The following is a 20,963-nucleotide window of genomic DNA, read 5'->3' on the forward strand; positions in this document are numbered from 1 at the left end:
GAAAAAACTAGAAGGGTTTTCTAGGTCAGAAAACAAAAAGGAGTTGGTCGAGGGAGAATTTAAGAGAGGGTCGTATATCTCTTGGGTGTGAGTGTGGTATTCACAGGTTAGAGAGAGGGTGTACAATGGGTGTATGATGTTGGATACGGGCTCGGGTTGGGTTATAGGACTCTTGAGCGGTGTTATTTTTGTACTTCTTTATCTTGTTATAGTGAAAGTGAAAAAACTCTGTGGATGTAGGCATATTGTTGAACTACGTATAATTAACCTGTGTACTGTTCTCATTTGTTTTTACGTATTGTAATCTCAGTTTATTTTTATTTTCATCAATTAATTACCATGATCGAGTGGATTAAATTCCTACTTCCTGATTCGCATGAGCATATTGTTACTACAATGTTGTATGGTAAAGATACTCTGAAAATGGAGGAAGTGGAAGCAACTAATTTGTTGTACATGAGAAGAGGAAAAAGGTTGAAGATTGCCAGAGTTCCATCTTTGCTGCTCAAGGTCAGAATCAAATGGGACGACAAAGTGTCAAGGAATTTAATAGACCCAACAGGTCTAAATCCAGAGATGGAAGAAAGGACAAGCATAGTGCTACAAGTGTAAGGAATGGAGCGACATAAAGTGGGACTGTCCAACTTGGAATACGAAGAATAGTAACGAGGATAACTCAACTAGGGCAATAACACGAAATTATATGGATATTGGTGGAGATGTTCTCACAATCTCCTCAGGTAACATTTTCAGAATCAACTAGTGATTATCGACTCGGTGAAGTTACACATAAGCATTGGCCGTTATGAATCAAGGGGGCGTTTGGACGACAAATTTGATTCATGTTATGTGTAGCTGGTACTAGGGGTGGGAATCGGGACTGGAAAACTGGAACACCGAACCGAACAGGTGAAAAAAATACTGGAAAAAAAATCGGTTGACCAAAAAAATCAACAAACAGGACCGAAACCGAACCAAACCGGTTTCGATTCCAATTTTACACCCCATCGCACTGGACCAGATCGAACTGGACTGGTCATATATATATATATATATTTATTTTACAAATTTTTAAAATATAATGCCATATTTTAAATTTTATAATCACTATTTTTCCAAGTTCAACTTCAAAAAATTTATAAATGTATGAATTGGATTATTTGTTAATTTTTAAGCCAAAAAAAATAAGTTATTTATTATAATTTTAACAAAATAAAAAAAATATTTCTTTGGGAAAAAAAATTAAAAAATTAATAATTCGGTTCAAAACCAGAACCGAACCGGCCGGTTTTTGAAATTTTTTTTGCCTAAACCCGACCTGTTAAATAGTACCGATTTCGATTCCGGTTTAAAGTGAGAACAGGACCGAATCGGACCGCGCCCGCCCCTAATGAGGATTAGTAAACACTTACAGATATGTTTCCTAAAAACGTCCTCAAAATGCTTTTACGGGTTGGAGCCTAACACCAACAAATGTAGTGCAGTAGTGGGTCTTGGAAAAGGTTTAAAGTTAGAATCTCCCTCCAAGTCATGACTCATACATAACATTTGAGGTGTGAAACATCCTTCAACCAAGAAAAACTGGAAGCCATAAAGCTTGACGTCTTCGTAGCAAAAGAGAAAGGGTATATATACTTTACTTTTCGTAAAAAGAAAAGGTTTAGTCAGAATAAAATTTTCTGGTGCGAATGACTAAGCAATGACAGATTTATTTAAGGGTGAGTGAAGACTATTACCCTTATTAGGTCCTTTTTGTTGCCCGTGAAATTCAATTGATACTCTTTTGAGCAAAGTGCTATGGGGATAAACTAGGGGTGGGCATCGGGACCGGAAAATCAGAACACCGAATTGAACCGGTTTCAATCGGTTTCGATTCCAGTTTTACACCCCATCGCATCGAACCGGTCATATATATATATTTTTATTTTTATAAAATTTTAAAATTTAATGTCATATTTTAAATTTTATAATCATTATTTTTCCAAGTTCAACTTCAAAAAATTTATAAATGTATGAATTGGATTATTTGTTAATTTTTAAGCCAAAAAAAAAAGTTATTTTTATATTTTTTTTTTGACAAAAATAAAAAATATTAAGCCGGTTCAAAACCGAACCGGCCAGTTTTTTAAATTTTTTTTGCCTAAACCAGACCGGTTAAATAGTACCGATTTCGATTCTGGTTTGAGATGAGAACCGGACCGCGCCCACCCCTAGCTGGTACAAGGAAAAGGCTAAGTGGAAGCGTTTTTTATATTTACAAATGCTGTCTTAGGTTGAGACGAACTTCGAGATTAAAAGTTAAGAAGAAGAGTCCTCCATCTAAGTTGAAAGGGGGAGATTGATGGGTATCCCTCCTTTGGTGGATGAGGGAAAAATAAGGAGAGAAGTTTGTAAGAAATAGAAAAATAACAAAAATAAAATAAAGGAAAAAAGAAAAATGGTGTACGGTAGAGTTTAGAGGAGAAAATGGATGGAAGAAAGAACATATTTTTTTCTCCTTAATGCATGGCCGTTAACATGCATGCGTTGATGCTTATATAAGCACCAACCTTGTACATTTCTATCATCCTCAAGACAAAACTAAAAGGGTTTTCTAGGTCAGAAAACAAAGGGAGTTGGTCGAGGGAGAATTTAAGAGAAGGTATATCCCTTGGGTGTGAGTGTGATCTTCACATGTTTGAGAGAGGGTGGACAAAGGATGTATCATATTGGATACGGGCTCTGGTTTAGGTATAAGACTCTTGAACGGTTTGTGTATCATATCGTCATATTAGTTTATTTTCAATAAGGTCAATTTACTCATAGACTTGTTTTTTTTTAAATTAAAGCAATTTTCAATAGTGATACGATAATGTAGTGTCAATGACATCACAAAACAGTTTTGACGAACTACCTATTTTGTTTGCGGCATCCACTCCAATTTTTGCGGCCACGATGGCAGCACCCTGCAGCAAATTAAGACCAGAGGCAAGAAGTTTGCCGACGCCACCTAAATTCAATAATTAAATAACAAAGATACTTAACCACCGAAATTAAATAACAAAGTTTGCCCACTCGTCAGTAATTAAATAACAAAGGTGCTTAACCACCGAAATTCAGAGCAGTAAAAAAAATTTTAATGAAAAAAAAATTTAGGGAGAGGGAAGGCTACCCCATCCCAGAATCAAGGCATACTAAGGTACTTTGAGACCGTACAGATATTTTCTTTTAAGTTTACAAGAAAAACTAAACCCGAAATTATTTTGAGATGAAATCATCTCTCTGCCTCCAAAATTGTTTAGGAAAAAACATACACTATTGTGCACCTTTAATTAAGCTACGCAGGCATATAGAAGAAAGCCAAGTATTCGAATTCGACCCAAAAAAGAAAAGTCAACTAAGTGAAGAAAAGAGCTGACTAACTTCGCAGAGCTGCTTTGAAACTCGAAGCCGTTCTTGTTCCCCGACTGCCAGTTCCACCAGTGGTGCCTTTTGTTGCGGCCATATATTCTGCAGAAGATCCCAAAAAAAAAAAAAAAAAGTAATTTCTGTTGTGAGAGTATTTGACAAAGAAAAGGAACATATATATATATATATGTATATATAGAAAACTTCAGTTGAGAGATCCTCTATTACCATTTGAATGGTTATCGTATCTGGCAATCTGACTAGCTGTGCCCTCGATTTTCTCCACCACCGAGCCCCTGCGCCGTTCCACTTGAATACGTTTGTTTCTGTCGCCAGCCGCAGTGCGTTTGTTCTGCATTAAAAAAATTGCAGAAAAGCCATTAATCATACACAACACAAGCGCATGCATGCACAAAAAGAAAACTGAGACTTTAAGCCGGATCAAGTTTGCCGACGAACGTTTGCCATCCTGAGTAGTTTTGGTTGCTTTTTTTTTGGTTCTTTCTTGTAAACAACAGAGTCGAAATGAGAGATGGGTGCAAGATCAGGAGAGATATGGTGGGCATTTAAAGAAAAACAAAGACCGATTCAGTAGTCTTGACTAATTAGGTTGTAATTGAATTACACACATTATATCATATCCCAATTTTATTTTTTTTGGTCATGAAAGTGAGTTTTAGGTATGTAATTAGGGTCATTGTTTATGCTAAACAGCGCGTATGTACCTTTTGGTTTTCTGAAAATAATGATAAATTGCCAGAAGGGCCTATTTTGATAAGTTAGTCAACTTAATGTGTCCACATTTGAACCAACTTGATGAGAAATTTTTAAGATTATCGTTACATGGCATGGCAGGTAGTGTTATAAGTTTACTTGTTATAATTAATATGAGTGTATGACGTGGTATTTCATGGACTAAGAGTTTATTATTGCTGTTTTTTCTTCCCATATGCATAGGAGGAAAAAGTTCATGAAAAGTTCAAAGAAAAATAATACTCTCTTCTTCCCCACAAAAATTTCTAAAATATTCATGATGCATAGCAATTCAACTAAACACGCTTTTCACACTCAAAAGTCTAGGGGTGGGTATGGTTTGGTTCGGTCTAGTTTTTATCTCAAATCAAAATCGATACTATTTTTATCTAGTTTTGACGAAAAAATTATCCAGTTCGGTGTGGTCCAATTTGCCTATAAATTGGTCCGGTTTTCAATTTTTCCGATTTTGGACAGAAAATTTTTTAATTACAAAACCCAATTAAAATTTCAAAATTTTGGGCTTTAAGTTCACAAATGGCTCAATTCTACGAATGAAATGTAGTTGGGCCTAGAAAAGAGAGGTGATTTGGAGTTTGGTTTAGATTAGTTATGGGCTTGGGGAAAGATTTAGCATTGGTCACTAAACCCAAAAGCAAACAAAAACCCCATAAACCACATACAAAACCCATTAAGCAAACGCAAGAATAGAGAGAAGCATAAGGCTAAACTAAAGATAGATAAGTAGAGGTGGAGGAACTGGCTCTCACTTCGGCCTTGGTGAGTTTTTTGTTTGGATTTTCTTTGTTTGTTCTTGTGTAAATTGTGAGTGGAGAGAGTAGGAAATGTGGTGAGGCCAGTGGGTGGTATTTAAAGGCAGAGAGAGGGCTAGTGAGTTTCCGGGGCAGTTGTCGATTTCCTCAAGCGGTTTATGATGGCGATTTGGCGGTTGTGTATGATGTTGATATGCATATATCATGTATGGTGGTTTAGGCATTTCACATACTGTTGTCATTTCTTCCTAATGAAAAATAAAGAGTAAGGAGTGTGATGACTATTTTGGAGTGCTAGGAAGTAACAAAGCCCAATATTTCTTTCTCTCTCTCTCTCTCTCTCTCTCTCTCTCTCTCTCTCTCTCTCTCTCTCTCTCTTGTTGCGGTTTCTCTATGAAATCGATGAAACCGAGCTGATTTCTCAATGTCAGTCATTAGAAAAGGCAAACCAACGATGTGAATTAGGTGGTCGGTGCTAGGGATTGCCCTCCCCGGTGAAACAAGAAGCATCTTGCTGTACGTTTAGGTAGCTCATGGTTAAGTGAAGTGCGACCAATTGATATGGTCCCGTTGGGTTGCCCAACCTTAATTTGAAGTCTAAATAATTTTATCCAAGGTTATAATTAAATGGTTTTTTTATCACAAAACGTCCATGACATTTACGAAACTATCAGATTACATCCTTAAAGTTTTTTCGTATCACTCATGGTCCCTAACGTTAAATTATAATTTTGGATTGATATGACAATTATATTCTTGATAAACATTAGGGACCATGAGTGATACAAAAAAACTTTAAGAATGCAATCTGATAATTTCATAAACGTCATGGACGTTTTGTGATAAAAAGCCAAACTAAATTGAGCTCAAATTAGTCGAATCATGTTTATTTGGGACGAGTCAGGTTAGACCCCAGCCCATAAATGCAAGCATAATCTTACATTTGTTAGAGTTTATTGCACAAGCCCAAATTCGAATTATTGTATGATCATTTCATTTGATGATATAGAAGAAATCAGTGTGTGGGGCCTTGTGGTCCGAAGACACCTAGGATGATGATGCTCAAGCAGCTCAACACATATTCTCTCTCTCTCTCTCTCTCTGCGATTGCAAAAACCACGAGGAAGTGAGTTTGGGTCCACATAGCATGGCCTGCCAGGCAGCAAAAGCTTCTTTTAGTCCACCCCGTGATAAATAAAAGAAAGCATCCTCTCCTCGTCTTTAAATCCAACATAGAACCTGCCCCCATCCCCACCTCCTTGCCCAGGCAAAAAGAGGAAGAGCCCACGCGACTGTCCAGTCCGTCTGTTCATGTCCAGGGGTTTTTCCAGTACAGTACGACACGTGGCAGCCTCTGATTACTTGAGACATCAAATCCCACGTGCTTAGGGGCTTTGCATCACGTGGCCCTGAGCGATTGGCGCCATTTAGTACTAGGGCAGATATAGTAATAATAGGAGGATACTGTTACATGTCTCTCTCTGTTTTTTGGATGATACCGTAATAATGGAGCTCGTCAAATCCTTATCCGTTCATCATACCACATAAAAATGGTTGCCTTTATGTTCTTATCTATCACCATCCCTCGATGCTTTTGTACTATTTTCACAACTTTTTTTTTTCCTTTCATTAGTATGTTCGAATTTGAGATATCTTTCACCCACGTAGTTACGAATTTCAATACTTCAATTTCAATACTTTTTTTTTTTGTATTATTAGAGAAAGATAAATTACTCAAATGGTCTTCAAATTTATACTCGATTTATATTTTGGTCTTTTAATTAAATTATTCATTTAAATGGTCCATCAACTCTATATTATTCGCTCCATTAATCCTACCGTTACATTCTGTTAATATTTCTGTTAAATATAAGGGCAAATTGGTCATTATTTACTCTAAAATAAGGTTAAATCTAACAGAAAATTAGACGGTAGGATCACTGGAGTGAATACTATAGAGTTGATGGACCATGTGAAAGAATAATTTAGTTGAGGGACCATTTGAATAATTTATCCTATTAAAAAATTGAAAAAAAATAAAAAGAACTTTCTATTTTATGAGGTCCATGTGGTTGGCACATGTTTCATTTACAACAATACAAACTACGCATTTTTTGCAATATACGGGTATATTCCTTCTCAGGACGCCTTGATATGTTTTGCAAGTCAATTTCAACCATCAATTCACACAGATTTTTATTAACGTGTGTACAGATATATAATTTTATAACATAGCACGTCATTTTATGTAGAGAAAATGTGTGTACGCAAACACTTCAAATCCATGTAAGAAGCCACTAGGGTCTAATCGAGTCGAATTAATTTTTATAGTATCTTGCTAGTGTGCATGAGAAATCCCCTTCTTTTTAGAATTTAGCTTATCTTTTGTATTAAAAGAAAAACACATACCAGTGATGTATCAAGTCAGAATAATGCAATCCTTTTATTTTATCAATTATCACCAGGTGAATTGAAGAAAAGTAATCCGATGTGTCGATTTCTGCTTTAATAATTAATCAGATTTGATAAATAAATAAAATTCGGACGCACGCGCACATTCTCTCTCCAGAAATATCAACTAATATCTGCTTATAAATCCTCCTAGCACTTGGGGCAGTTTTATCATACCAAGAGAGAATAAACTGCAGCCTTTGAAACTTTGAAAATGGGAGCAGAACTAGCAAAGATGCCAATATGTTGCTTTTATCTGCATTTGCACCTGCACTTGTTTCTTCCTTCATCTCCTCAAAACTTTAAATACCAGAGCTTCAAAGCTTCGAGTTGCTTCAAAGCTTCAAAGCATGGCTAAGGCAAGAAAAATGGAAAGAGAATTAAGAAAATGGAAACTTATATATGGAAGGTAGAAAGGAAGAGAAGGAACAAGCAAGAGGTGCAGGTGCCAATGCAGGTGAATGCCATCTTGGTTCAATATTCAACATACAAATCCAGTTTGTCTTGATTACATATATATGATTAGATTATGACTATATATATGTGCGTGTGTATGTGCGAGCGTGTATGCTTTAATTATTTATGATATATTGCCAATTTCTGTTAGATCCAAAAGGGTTTTGATTGTCCAGAACCTTTTGAATTATTAACCGAAGAATGCACATAAAAGAGGACTACCTACTCATAAGGTAACATTTTCGGGGCCTTTAAGGTAACAAACTCTCTTATCTCCCTCTCAGATTAGTATGGATATGCACAAAGATTTTTGTAGCCTAATCTGGAGATCTGTTATAGATATATGCAGAGGTTGGTCAAATTTTAGACAATTATATATCCTATAGCTAGCTGTTCCAAAGTTCCCCAAATATATGGATGTTTAATATACGAGTGTTATCACGATCATGTGGCCATAATTTTGATCATCTAGCTCATTATTGCATGAGCTAATTTTGTAGCAGCAGGAAACCTTTAAGTTTGCTAAGCCTTCTATCTATGATCGAGTGCTTGAAATAATTTCCGGAGAACAGATCTGGATAAAGAGTAGTCTTAATTTACTGACATTATTAACACCAATTCATTTCTTGGAGTTTGAATATCAAGCATATGAAAGAAAGGGAACAGTGAATCAATAAGATTGTTCAAGAATCACAGAACATGAAATTAAGAAGTGAAGAAATAAATGTTTGAGTTGTAATGAGCACCAGATTTTACTAGTTGTGAAGATCTTTGGCTTCTTCTTCTTCTTGTTGTGTTTTTTTTTTTTGGTTTTATAATCAGAACTGTGAAGCTTTATGGTTCGTGTGCTTTTTATATGTATTGTAAACACAGGAATTTCAAATAATCAATTGCATAAAGTTATTTTGAATCCACTTCAAATATTTTGTTTGTAATTGTTTCAAATCCATTGCAAATTTCTGTGTAGTGTTTTTGTAGTTTCTATTTTTTATAACCGTTTTCGCCTTATTGTCGAAATTTAAATAATTTCCTTTAAATCAGATATATATATATATATATATATATATATATATATATATATGTGTGTGTGTGTGTCCTTGAAAGTATGCATCATGATGATGATTTTCAATATTGAAGGAGAATATGAGTGATGTTAGAGAAGATAGAACTGATGTTCCAGTGGAGTGAAATTCCTGCATATATGCTTGTATATTTTCCTTAATTAGAAGAAAACTAAGGAAATTAATTAAGGTTATGAGAGAAATGTATCTATGAAACTTTCGTAGGGTTTGTAGAGCCATGCAAGGGAAACGAGGACAAGGAAAGCAAAGACATGGAGTATCAAAAATATTAAACTTTGGACAATGAAATGATGTATATATATATATATATATATATATATATATATATACAGAAAGCTTAGATTAGATATACATCCTGTAATTTAATTTGTCTGTGGTTCATAATAAATTATCTCTCATACATGTATTCGTTGACAGTGATGTGTGTTTTCTGTTGGATCAACATGATTGTCCTCTCTTCTAGCAATTTTGGAAGGAATATATATACATGATGCATGTCTTTAATCTTGTGAAGACAAAAATAAAAACCATTGTATTTGTGGGAGAGAATTGATTGAGGCCAGTTTCCAAAGTTAACTGAGGTACTGGTTTGAGAAGATTAGGGTTCCAGTAGACTGAATATAAGGTAGTTCTCAAGATCTGAGTTAGAGACTAAATATTGACAGATTCTTGAGAGAGAGAGAGAGAGAGAGAGAGAGAGAGAGAGAGAGAGAGATGGAGATTATTGTCGATTTCTCTCTTTCCTATTACGAGTTTGTAAGGCAAATCCATATGTTTGGTGTTAATATGGTATAAAGGAACATGTTTTTTTTATTTAAAAATTTTTAAAATTTTTAAATCCTTTCAATAATGATATATGATTTGTGAGATTCTCAGGGTATCAAGCGGTAGACAGACACCAAGGAGGGAAGAGAATACATGACAAGTGAAGAGATAAACTTGTGTAACAACAACTTGGCACCAAAGCAAGTAAAGAAATCGATATTGTGGCACGTAAATTCTTTTGGGGATTATGTAAATCATCCCCTTATAGCTTGATTACAGGTAAAACGTTTGGTGGATTGGGATTTGGAACATTTTAATAAAGCTGTTTTAGATAAGTTAGGTTGAAAATTTTATCTCAAAAAGATAATTGGTTGGTTAAGGTATAGGGTTTCTATCCACATAAGCGGAGATGGAAGAGCTCAACCAATTGAACTAAATCCTAACATGATTATTATTGTTTAGTTGTTGTTCTGGGGTATATCCCTTATGTTTCATTTATATATATATATATATATATATATATATATAAAAAGAATTTCTCTTCTTTTTAAGGATTGTTCCTTACAAGTATTTTGGAAGTATTTGGGAAATTGTATGTTTTGGCCAAATTTTAATTGTAAATTACATACTGATTAATTACAAAGTGGTCTTTTTTTATTTTATTTTAATTATTGTTAAATTTAGAGAAAATGAATTTAAAATCCCCTTTTAACCTTGAATTTCAAGCAATTAAAAATATCCCTTTCCGATGTGAGCAGAGGAAACAAATTGATATGCCGGTCCACTTTAAACATAACATCCATGGATGTCACTATTGGGCGGACTGTCCATCTTTTGTTACTTCCTTTTAAAAATAAAAAAAATTATAATATTTTTCCTTGCAATTCTTCTTTTTATGTCAAGTGCACAAAAATAAATTAAAAAACTCCATTAGAGACCAATATCATTTTAACAAAAAAATGCACCCATGGTCAATGTCACTATCGGAGAATAACATAGTTATAATAACTAGACCGACTTGTTCTTATTTGGAGGAGCTTTTTGTCTTCATGTAATATATATATAAGGATTTCTCTTCTTTTTAGGAACTGTTCCTTATAAGTATTTTGGAAGTATTTGGGAAATTAAATGTTTTGGCCAAATTTTAATTGTAATATTACATATTGATTAATTACAAAGTGGTTTTTTATTTTTATATAGAGAAAATGAATTTAAAGTCCCTTTCTAACCTTGAATTTCAAGCAATTGAAAATATCCCTTTTCAATGTGAGTGGAGGAAACAAATTGATATGCCGGTCCACTTTAAACATAACATCCATGGATTTCACTATTGGGCAGACTGTCCATTTTTTGTTGCTTCCTTTTTTTTTTTTTTTTTTTATATAAAAATTATATTGTTTTTCCTTGCAATTCTTCTTTTTATGTCAAGTGCACAAAAGTGAATAAATAAAAAAAATCCATTAGAGACCAATCATTTTAACCACACAAAAAAAACACCCATGGTCAATGTCACTATTGGAGAATGACATGGTTATAATAATTGGACCAGCTTGTTCTTACAAGGGACTTGTAGTTCAAGTGGTATCATTTATCCTTGCACTCGAGATCTAAGGTTATGTTAAAAGCATTGCATGATTTTTTTTTAAGGACATTTCTCATTGAGTGGGGCGATAATACACTAAACTCACATATACAACACGAATGCTAGGACTCGAACCCAGGACCTTGCATGGTGGAACAATTACTCCAAACCATTACACTAATGGGTCTTTTGCATGCATAATTTGTTACTAGAGATCATAGAGGAAATGTTAAAATAGGTGGAACTTTCCAAATTGGTTATGCGTTTATTATGGGCATTACATTTAAATTATGAGAAACTAACTACTTGAGGAAATTTTAAGGCTTTGCTTGATAATTTAAAATATGAATTTACTAACAATATTCCTCGGAGTATAATGTGACATGTGAAAAATATGGGAAGACTTGTTTAAAGTGAGTAGTTTCATTTTCAACATGTGTACAATGGTTTATTTTTTTCCTTTTTACATTATCTTGGTCATATTATATATGATTGCATACTTATTAATAAGCATATGAACCTTTCATTTTCTTTCCTTTTAGATTTCTTTTCATGGTCAGATTTTGATCATCTAGTTCATTATTGCATGTTTCCTAGTTCATCATCTAGTTCATTATTGCAAGTTTATTTCCCTCGCATTTCAACCTTTCATTTTCTTTCTTTCAAATAACAAATTTTGATCATTGACAAGTGCTCAATCCTAATCCGTAACTATCCACTCACCGTCACACTACACGGGGTGAGAGTGGGTGAATGACGTGCTTCCTGGGGTTGGTATAAACAATCTTTGGCATGCGAGGGAATGTCTATGCCAACATCAGGAAGCACACCATTCACCCAGTGCTCAATCCTAATCCGTAACTATCCACTCACCGTCACACTACACGGGGTGAGAGTGGGTGAATGACGTGCTTCCTGGGGTTGGTATAAACAATCTTTGGCATGCGAGGGAATGTCTATGCCAACATCAGGAAGCACACCATTCACCCACCGTGTGGGTGACGATGGGTTGGCTTCAGGTGAACTTTAGCTTGGAGTTGTCCTCCGTTATGCTTTTGTGTTGGGAATACGGCCACCAAACCTTCTCAGTGCACAAGTATGTCGAGAGTGGCGTTCGGCGGAGTTGATGAAGAAGCTAGACAATTTTCGGCCACACGAACATGTGGGTGGTGGGTTGACTTTGGAAGAAGCTAGCCAATTCTCTTCGGAGGTGGTTGAGCTATGATTAAGATTGTCTAGGTATTGCTTGTGTGTGCACGATCCAAGCCCAATGCACAAGAAAGTTGAGGATGACACTCTTAAAAGTAGCAATGATGCCACAAAATATCAGTTGCCTTCGGAGTAGTGGGCGAGTTGTGAGTCTGAGTGTCATCGGTAAAGTTTAACCTTGGTGTGCACTATTGTTTTTAGAAACTCAATCCAATACCAATGATGTTGAAAGTGACACTCTTATGAGTTACAAACCCACAACATATCGGTTGCCTAGTTGCCTAGATTTCATGTTATTCTTGTCATGCATAGCAGTGCGGGCTTGGTTCCACTTGGTGTAGCCACATTCTATGTTAGCCATTGTGCTTGTTGAGATGTGCAGTTCATTTGATGGTGCTGGGTTTTGATGGTGCAGTTCATTGCCTCCTATTTTGCTAAAGCAACGGCGTGTGAGTGGTGAATAGGTTGTATATGCACCGACATGTTCTTTGCTTTGGCATCAAATTGTCGTCTTATACCCATTGTCATTGATGCTTCAAGATTGGCTTGTGTGGGTTAATGGGTTCCTATTTTGGCTACTTATTGTTAAGAAATGGTGCATCTTGTTGTCCATTTCCTCCTCTTGTAGTACTTTATATTGGACAAACCTTTTTCATCCACGTTCAGCCGTCATTGCCCTCCTTGACTTGATAGCATCGAGTCACTTTTCTTACACGTCGAGTCGCTGCCGTCGCTCATCTCTTCAACTCTGAGATATTGGCCTTGTTGTTGTCTCTCTCAGATCGTGGGCATTGGTTTCGTTGTTCACTTTCTCCTCAATACATCGACGTTCTGGTGGTTTCAGCATGTTTGCTATTGCTATTGTGTCGACAGCTATGTTGCAGCGATATGGATACGGGCACGGTGATACGATACGATACGATACGCCGATACGACAAATCTCCAGAAAGTAGGATACGGGTACGGTACCGATACGGCGATTAAAATAATATATATTTAAAAAATAATATAAATAGAAAATAGAAAATTGATATTTCATCCATAATAAGTTCAAAACATCAACAAAACACACAACTTCATTCAAATCTCCATAAACAAAGCACAAATTAAACAAAATACGTAAGACTGATTTCTGTCCCCCCGTGGCTTTTTTCCCTAGTGCTAGATCTATCCATAAACAAAGCACAAATTAAAACATTAGAAATAACTTCTCAAAGCTCTAACTTCATTCATCATGGGTAAATATGATGGCTTTTAAGTCCGGTTCATCAAGAGAGAGATTTGCAATCTCAAGCACTTCGGTATTTTCCAAATCCATGGAATCAAATGCATCTCCTCCAACATCCCACATATGAGTTTCCCCTTCTTTATATTCGGGCATTTTCCTTGAAAGTTGATGAAGATTGCTATGCACAAATATTAAATCTTCTGCTCTTTCCGGTGTTATCTTGTTCCTCTTAATAGAGTGAATAAAATTGTAAGTGCTCCAATTTCTTTCACAACATGAGGAGGAAGAAGAATGTCCAAGTAGCTTCAATGCTATGATTTGAAGTTTTGGTGTGGAAGCTCCATTGGAAACCTACCATTTTTCCAAAGCCATGAAACATTTATATTTCATAGAGTCCATACCCAAAAAATCTTCAATACATGCCGAAAAAGAGGCATACTCCTCATTAACCGTTCTTCACTCCACCTCATTAGAAAAGAATCTATCAATACATTTCTTCCACTCCCTTGTAATCTCAATATCTTTATGTGGAGGACAACGATTATGAGCCATATCAAGCCATTCCTTGCAATAATACCTAGAAGGATATGATAAGAATCATAAAATTAGGCTTTTTATCACAAATGGTCTCTTAGGTTTGCAAAATTATCACATTTCATCCCTAACTTTTTTTTTTTTGACACCAATGGTCCCTAAGGTTACTCTCCACACATCAAAATAGTCCATGCCGTTAGCTTCCATCAAATTTTCTGTTAAGTAGTTGACGTGGCACGTGTGTGGAGCCCACACATCCAATAGTATACATCCACATGGCTTTAAATAAAATATATTATATTTTAAATATTTTAAAAATTAAAATCCAAAAAAAAAAAAAAAAGACCAGTACCATCTGCGTTCTTCCTCTGCCATAGCCTCCGACCCACCCTCGCAGACCCACTCTGCCTCCCTATCCCTCATCTTCCTCCCTTCTCTTTCTCTCTCTCCCTCATCTTCCTTGATTTTTACAGGCTGATCTACCATAGCTTGATGTAGTTTTTGCATCAGGAAGTTTCTCCATGGTCAAATCTAAGCTTCAAAACACAAATTCTCTATGTGGTCACTGTGAATATGAGCTCAGTGGCAGTAATTCCCAACTCCAGAGTCCCCACACATGATAATCCGATGAAATAAACACTTGGGTCCTTTTTTGTTTGACCAAACGTGCAAATCAATGAAACCCAAATCTTAAAAGTTCGAAAAAAAAAAGGGTATGGGATGAGACCCAATATTGAATATGAAGCGATCCAATTATAAGATTTACAAAATAGCAAACCTGGTGGCTGGTACAGTTACAGTCATAACATAAACATTGAGTTGGGTTTTTGGATCAGGGAGAGAGAGAGAGAAGGGAAAGCCCGAGAAGTCAAGGAAGAACAAGGAAGATGAGGGAGAGAGGGAGAACGCAGATGGTACATGTTTTTTTTTTGTTTGTTTTTTTAATTTTAAGTTTTAAAATATTTAAAATATAATATATTTTATTTAAAGCCATATAGATGTATATTATTGGATGTGTGGGCTCCACACACGTGCCACGTCAGCTACTTAACAAAACATTTGATGGAAGCTAACGGCAATGACCATTTTGATGTGTGAAGGGTAATGTTAATGTTAGGGACCATTGGTGTCACAAAAAAATGTTAGGGACGAAATGTGATAATTTTGAAAACCTAAAGGCCATTTGTGATAAAAAGCCATAAAATTATAATGATAAACACAAGGAGAAATTTACTGAAGTAAAGACTTATTACTTTGGTTCTTATAAAAAAAAAAAAAAGACTTACTTTGGATTTAGAGAGTGTGCCAAGCAATGGAGTGGTGTGCTACTCTTGGTCCATCGGTCTACCAAAATTTCATGCACCACATTGACTCTTGATTGAGTTGTTTGCGCTCCTTCCGATATATAATTGTTTTCACTTTTTCTATAATACTATCCCACCACTCATAAATCAAGTGAATACAAGGCATATCCGTGTCACTCAACCTAAGCATCTCATATATTGGAGAAGTAAAGTTAAGTATGTAATCAATGTCCTCCCAAAAGCACTCATCCAATATTTTTTTCCTTCACTGTTCTTGCTTTTACCACATCATCCTCTTTATAAATGTCCAATTTCTCACTAATAACCATTTGCTATAAGCCTTGTTTCACTTGCTTAAATCTTTTAAGCATCTCAATTGTATAAGCAAAATGTGTCTTGGCAACGGAGAGCAACTTCAACTTACAATGATCATTATATATTGACAACCTCATATTATGGTTCATAGTAAAATTCTTAATCAACCATGCATCACTTGAGATTGTTGAAATCCAACTACATTGCTCATACACTTTCGGATGTCTTGGCACGAGTGAGCAAATATTTTTCAAAGTAAGATTGAGGGTATGGACCACACATGGTGTCCAAAGATGTGCTTAAACTTTGCCTCAACAATATGTCCGACCGCCTTACAAACCGGAGCATTGTCGGTGACCACTTGGATCATATTTTGAGGACCTATTTCCTAGATTGATTCAATAAGTAAGTTCGCCATGAAAAATTTATCCTTACACTCACCTTCACAATTTATTGCCTTCAAGAACATAGGCCCACTTTCACAAATGACCTGACATTAATAAGAGGTCTTCTTTGTGCATCCGACCACCCATCACTACAAACACTGACCCCTTTACTTTGTCATGCCCTCTTCATTGGTTGCAAACACTCCTCGATGTTATTCTTACCTTTAAGTGTTTTACTACAAGCGATCTTAAAGGCATTCACATAATGGAGTTCCTTGAAAAGTGAAGAGATAAACTTGTGTAACAACTTGGCACCAAAGCAAGTAAAGAAATTGATATTGTGGCAAGTAAATTCTTTTGGGGATTATGTAAATCATCCACTTATAGCTTGATTACAGGTAAAAAGTTTGGTGGTTTGGGATTTTAGAATTTGGAACATTTTAATAAAGCTGTTTTAGCTAAGTTAGGTTGAAAATTTTAACTCAAAAAGATAGGTTAAGGTATTTTAAGTGTATGAGAAATTCTTTTAAAGGAGATTCGATGGATTGTGGGGCATGGTACTCGTATTAAATTTTGGACTTTTTAATTGGGATTTTCTGTTTTTTACCGTTACATGATACTTATGATTGTTTTATATGGGTTCTTCTCTCATTAGAATTTTTACCGTTACATTGGCAACATAATTGCAATAGAATCATATTTGAGTAAAATCTAGAAATTAAAATTACTTCCAAAAGTTAAATTATTTGCATGTTGTTTTTACTGCAAGAGCTCAATACTAGGGCACATTTATCAAGAATGAATATATTTCTCTTTCTTATGAAGAAATTATAGAATTGTATCGTATCAGGATTCTCCTCTCATTAGAATTTTTACCATTAAATTAGCAACACAATTGCAATAGAATCATATTTGAGTAAAATCTAGAAATTAAAATTACTTCCAAAAGTTAAATTATTTGCATGGTTGTTTTTACAGCAAGAGCTTAATACTAGGGCACGTTTATCAAGAATTAATATAGGTATCACCACATCACCTCGCGATACTTCTATATAAAATTTGTCACATGTTATATTATTATAAAAGAATAAAACATTTTATACCGTTGGATTTAAAAATCTATTTTTACATTTTCAACTTAAAAAAAAAACAAAGAACTAAATAAAAAAAAAAAGGGAGCTGATTTCCTCACTCCCCTTTTCTCCACTTACACTCTCTTTTGCTTTTTAATACTTTTCAATCAATTTTGTTCTTTCTTTTCCTATTCTATCCTTACCCTACATTAATTTCTTTTTTACTTCACTTTTATATTATTTCTTTTTCTTTATACTTAATTTTTCAACTTACACTCCATTTTCAGTATTAAAGGGAAAAAAAAAACTTAATTTCTTACTCGATTAAAAGAAAAAATATATATACTGAAAATGGAGTGCAAGTTGGAAAATTAAGTATAAAGAAAAAGAACTAATATAAAAGTGAAGTAAAATGAAATTAATGTAGGGTAAGGGTAGAATAGGAAAGAGAAAGAACAAAATTGATTAAAAAGTATTAAAAAGTATTAAAAAGCAAAAAAGAGTGTAAGTGGAGAAAATAAAAGTGGGGAAATCATATCCCAAAAAAAAAAAGGAAAAAGCAGCAGCCCTAGTTAACAACCACCTTTCTCGCCGAGAATGCCCTCCACCCTCATTGCCTGCTGTGGATGTCACTCATCTTTGTTTATTCCCATATTTCATATTTATTCACCTAAATTTCTCAATACAACCTTAAACATGAAAAGGATGCTTGAGAATCTAGCAGACCTAATGATTACACCTAGGCCTCTCTATGAATCTAGGGTTCAACGAAATATACTGGGGATCTGGAAGGAGGTGGATTTATGGTTTTAAGGGATATGTTGAACCCTTTATGGCCTTGCAAGGCCAAGAACATACAGTTCGAAGGTTAAGAAGTCTAAAATCTTTTGATAGATTTCATGGCAGGCAGTTGGGGCGTTGAGTTGTTGTTAAGGGAGGTGATTGCTTGGGTTTTTTTTTTTTTTTTGTTTTTTTTTTTGTTTTTCAAGTTTTCTAATTTTAAAGATAAAAATAAGGGTAAAATGCAGCTTATAAAAACTTAGACACGTGGCAAATTATGAATGAGAGTATCACAAGTTGACGTGGTAATACCGTATCATTCTATAATTTCTCTTTAGGGTTTTTGCCCACATAGATGGAGATGAAAGAGCTCATCCAACTGAGGTATACTCCACCAATGACGGAGCCATCTAAAGACCAGGATGGGCCCATCCCCTTTCTCAACAAAGGACCAGATGTGTATGTATGTATATATACGTGTACACGAATTGGGTGTTTTGGTTCATTTGTTTCTCTGGTTGATCTAATTCCCCCCAGTAGCTTTTAGTTCTTGTTGGCTTTTGTGCTTTTGCTTTGGTTTCTCTCACTTGTAGCTTGTGTTTTCTTCGTAATGTTTAAAAAATCTTTATCTTCCTCTTTTGTTTAACTTTGGGATTTATGAACATTTTTTATATATTTCTTATGAGTTTGAATAGTGTAGATAATGAAATTAATCTTCTACCATTTTTAATTTTAATAGATTTTAATGTAATGGATTTCAGCCGGATTTGTAATTATATGATTCTACTCATGATTTTAACATATTGCAATTACATCATTTTACTTATGATTTTAATTCACTTAGGATTTTACTTATGATTTTAATAGATTACAATTACATGATTTTACTTTTATATTTCTATACAAGCTTGAACTCTATCACCCATCATCATTCACTTAAATACATAACCTGAAGGAATATACCCAATTTTTAGGGTTAATACAAAGATGGAGGCACAGTAACCATCAAAGGTTAGTCTAGGGAGAGTACACCGACATGAACAGTGTAACTCCCAAGATAGCCACACATGGCCAGAATGAATACGTTAAAGAAACGCAACATAACTGATAAACCAACAATAGAAATACAAAAGCATAAGTAGAGGCTAGAAGCTACATCCAAAATCACCAACACCTAATGCAAAACACATAGCACCAGAAATACAAAATAAAGAAACATAGTGAAAACTCCTAGCCCAACCCCTCCTAGTTTTTGTCAAAGCTTGGACCAAAACTGTGGAGTAAAAAAACACCTTGCACCTTATCAACGTCTCTTCTAGATCGTGGGTGTAAACACGAATTTCCTGCGACAAATGAGACAAGAACACGTGTACAAAATAATATTTGTATTTATGAAATTTAGGGTTACAATCTCTGTATTGAATCCTCTTATTCGATCTCCAAAGTGTTTAAAGAAAATTTGTGTTTGATACAAGGGTCGTAGAGACTTGATCTTGATCAAACGGATAGCATGAAGCTTGTTTGGTGTTTGGGATTTTTCTATGGTGAAGGAACCGGCACGTATTTGTTCTGCTTGGTGGCTCTTCTAAAGTAGGGTGAAGAATGCAGAGAGTTTTCTGTTTCTTCTGAGTGCCAGGTTTTTTTTCTCTGACCCCTTTCTTTCGTCTTGAGACCTCCTATTTATAGGCTCTTGTAGGATGCTTGACCTAAATAACTTTCCCGATTTAAAACCTTGTTTTATGGGATTTTGATTTGATTTAAATCACTTCCCATAATCTGGCAATTTAACCAGATTATCTTCAATTGATTAACCTGATTAATATTTGATTTAAATCAAAGTCAATCACAGAAGATTCTTTTCTTTAATTTTGTCTTCATCTTGAACCGTTTGATGCACTCCGTCGGATGTCGCCATGTGTCATTTTTGACAACTAATCCAATTTTGATGAGTCACATGCCACATGGGCGAATTACGGGGCCCACGATTTAATCCACCGAACCCTATTTATTTTCTTGTCCAATGGAATTTATTGCACCAAAATTTCTTTGTCTACAGTGGGTAAGGCTTCTTCTTTCTTTTTTTGTTTTGTTCCTGGTCCCAAATATTTTGGGACAGGGAATTAGAAAAAATATTTAGCCATGTGTGCTGTATGCGCAGCAGCTATGCATTAAAAGGAAAAAAAAAAAAGAAAAAAAAAAAAGCCTCTTTGAGGCATTAGACCAAGCAACTTGTGGGCACACTGGTAGAGTTGTGAAGGGCCACAACTCCTTGCGAGGAAATGTCTACAATGAGCAGGAAATTCTATTTTTTAAAAAAAGTATAAAAAATATAATTTTGCTTCAAATAAGCTTGTCTACAAGGAAAGAAGAGCTATTGGAAAATGCTCATTAGCTCCAGAAGAGGCAATATCGTCTTTCTTGTTAATGTTTCTTTATCGTCTCTGTTATGAAAGTTTTTTATTTTATTTTTATGTATAGTCGAATAGTGGGAAAAAAAAGTATGAGAGCATATATGAGAACCATGCATAGGAAGATGAGATTTGTTATGTGATTTGATATTTATATCACACACTCAAAAGTCTCACACAATACATCATTTAAAGAAATACCTCAAAATCAGTAAGTTTTTGAATACCACGGTACTTTTTCTTATCTTTTAAAAGTCTTAATTGAACACCACCGGACTTGTATTGATTATTTAAAAATCCATACCACCAGATTTTTATTGATTACTTAAAAATCCTAATTGAATACCACCGTACTTTTAAGCTTCAAAACAATCTATTAAAATCACAATTGAATACAACCCCCTAAATGAAACGTAATAGCAATGGTTATAACCAATAAGAAAATGTCAAGTGTAAAATATAATAGGCCAAAGCGAA

General features: G+C 34.9%; 1 protein-coding gene across 1 annotated transcript; it reads right to left on the reverse strand.

Annotated features, from left to right (window-relative positions):
- Positions 1-2,834: 2,834 nt before the first annotated feature.
- Positions 2,835-3,897, reverse strand: LOC117630198. The gene is made up of 4 exons (XM_034362940.1): positions 3,847-3,897; positions 3,616-3,739; positions 3,403-3,489; positions 2,835-2,989 (listed from the first exon to the last, which is right to left on the reverse strand). Exons 1-4 carry the CDS (start codon positions 3,853-3,855, stop codon positions 2,835-2,837), a joined length of 375 nt encoding a protein of 124 aa, XP_034218831.1. The 5' UTR covers positions 3,856-3,897.
- Between the last annotated feature and the right edge of the window lie 17,066 nt (positions 3,898-20,963).

This window comes from Prunus dulcis, chromosome 6 (assembly GCF_902201215.1).
Source record: "Prunus dulcis chromosome 6, ALMONDv2, whole genome shotgun sequence".
Classification (NCBI taxonomy): domain Eukaryota; kingdom Viridiplantae; phylum Streptophyta; class Magnoliopsida; order Rosales; family Rosaceae; genus Prunus; species Prunus dulcis.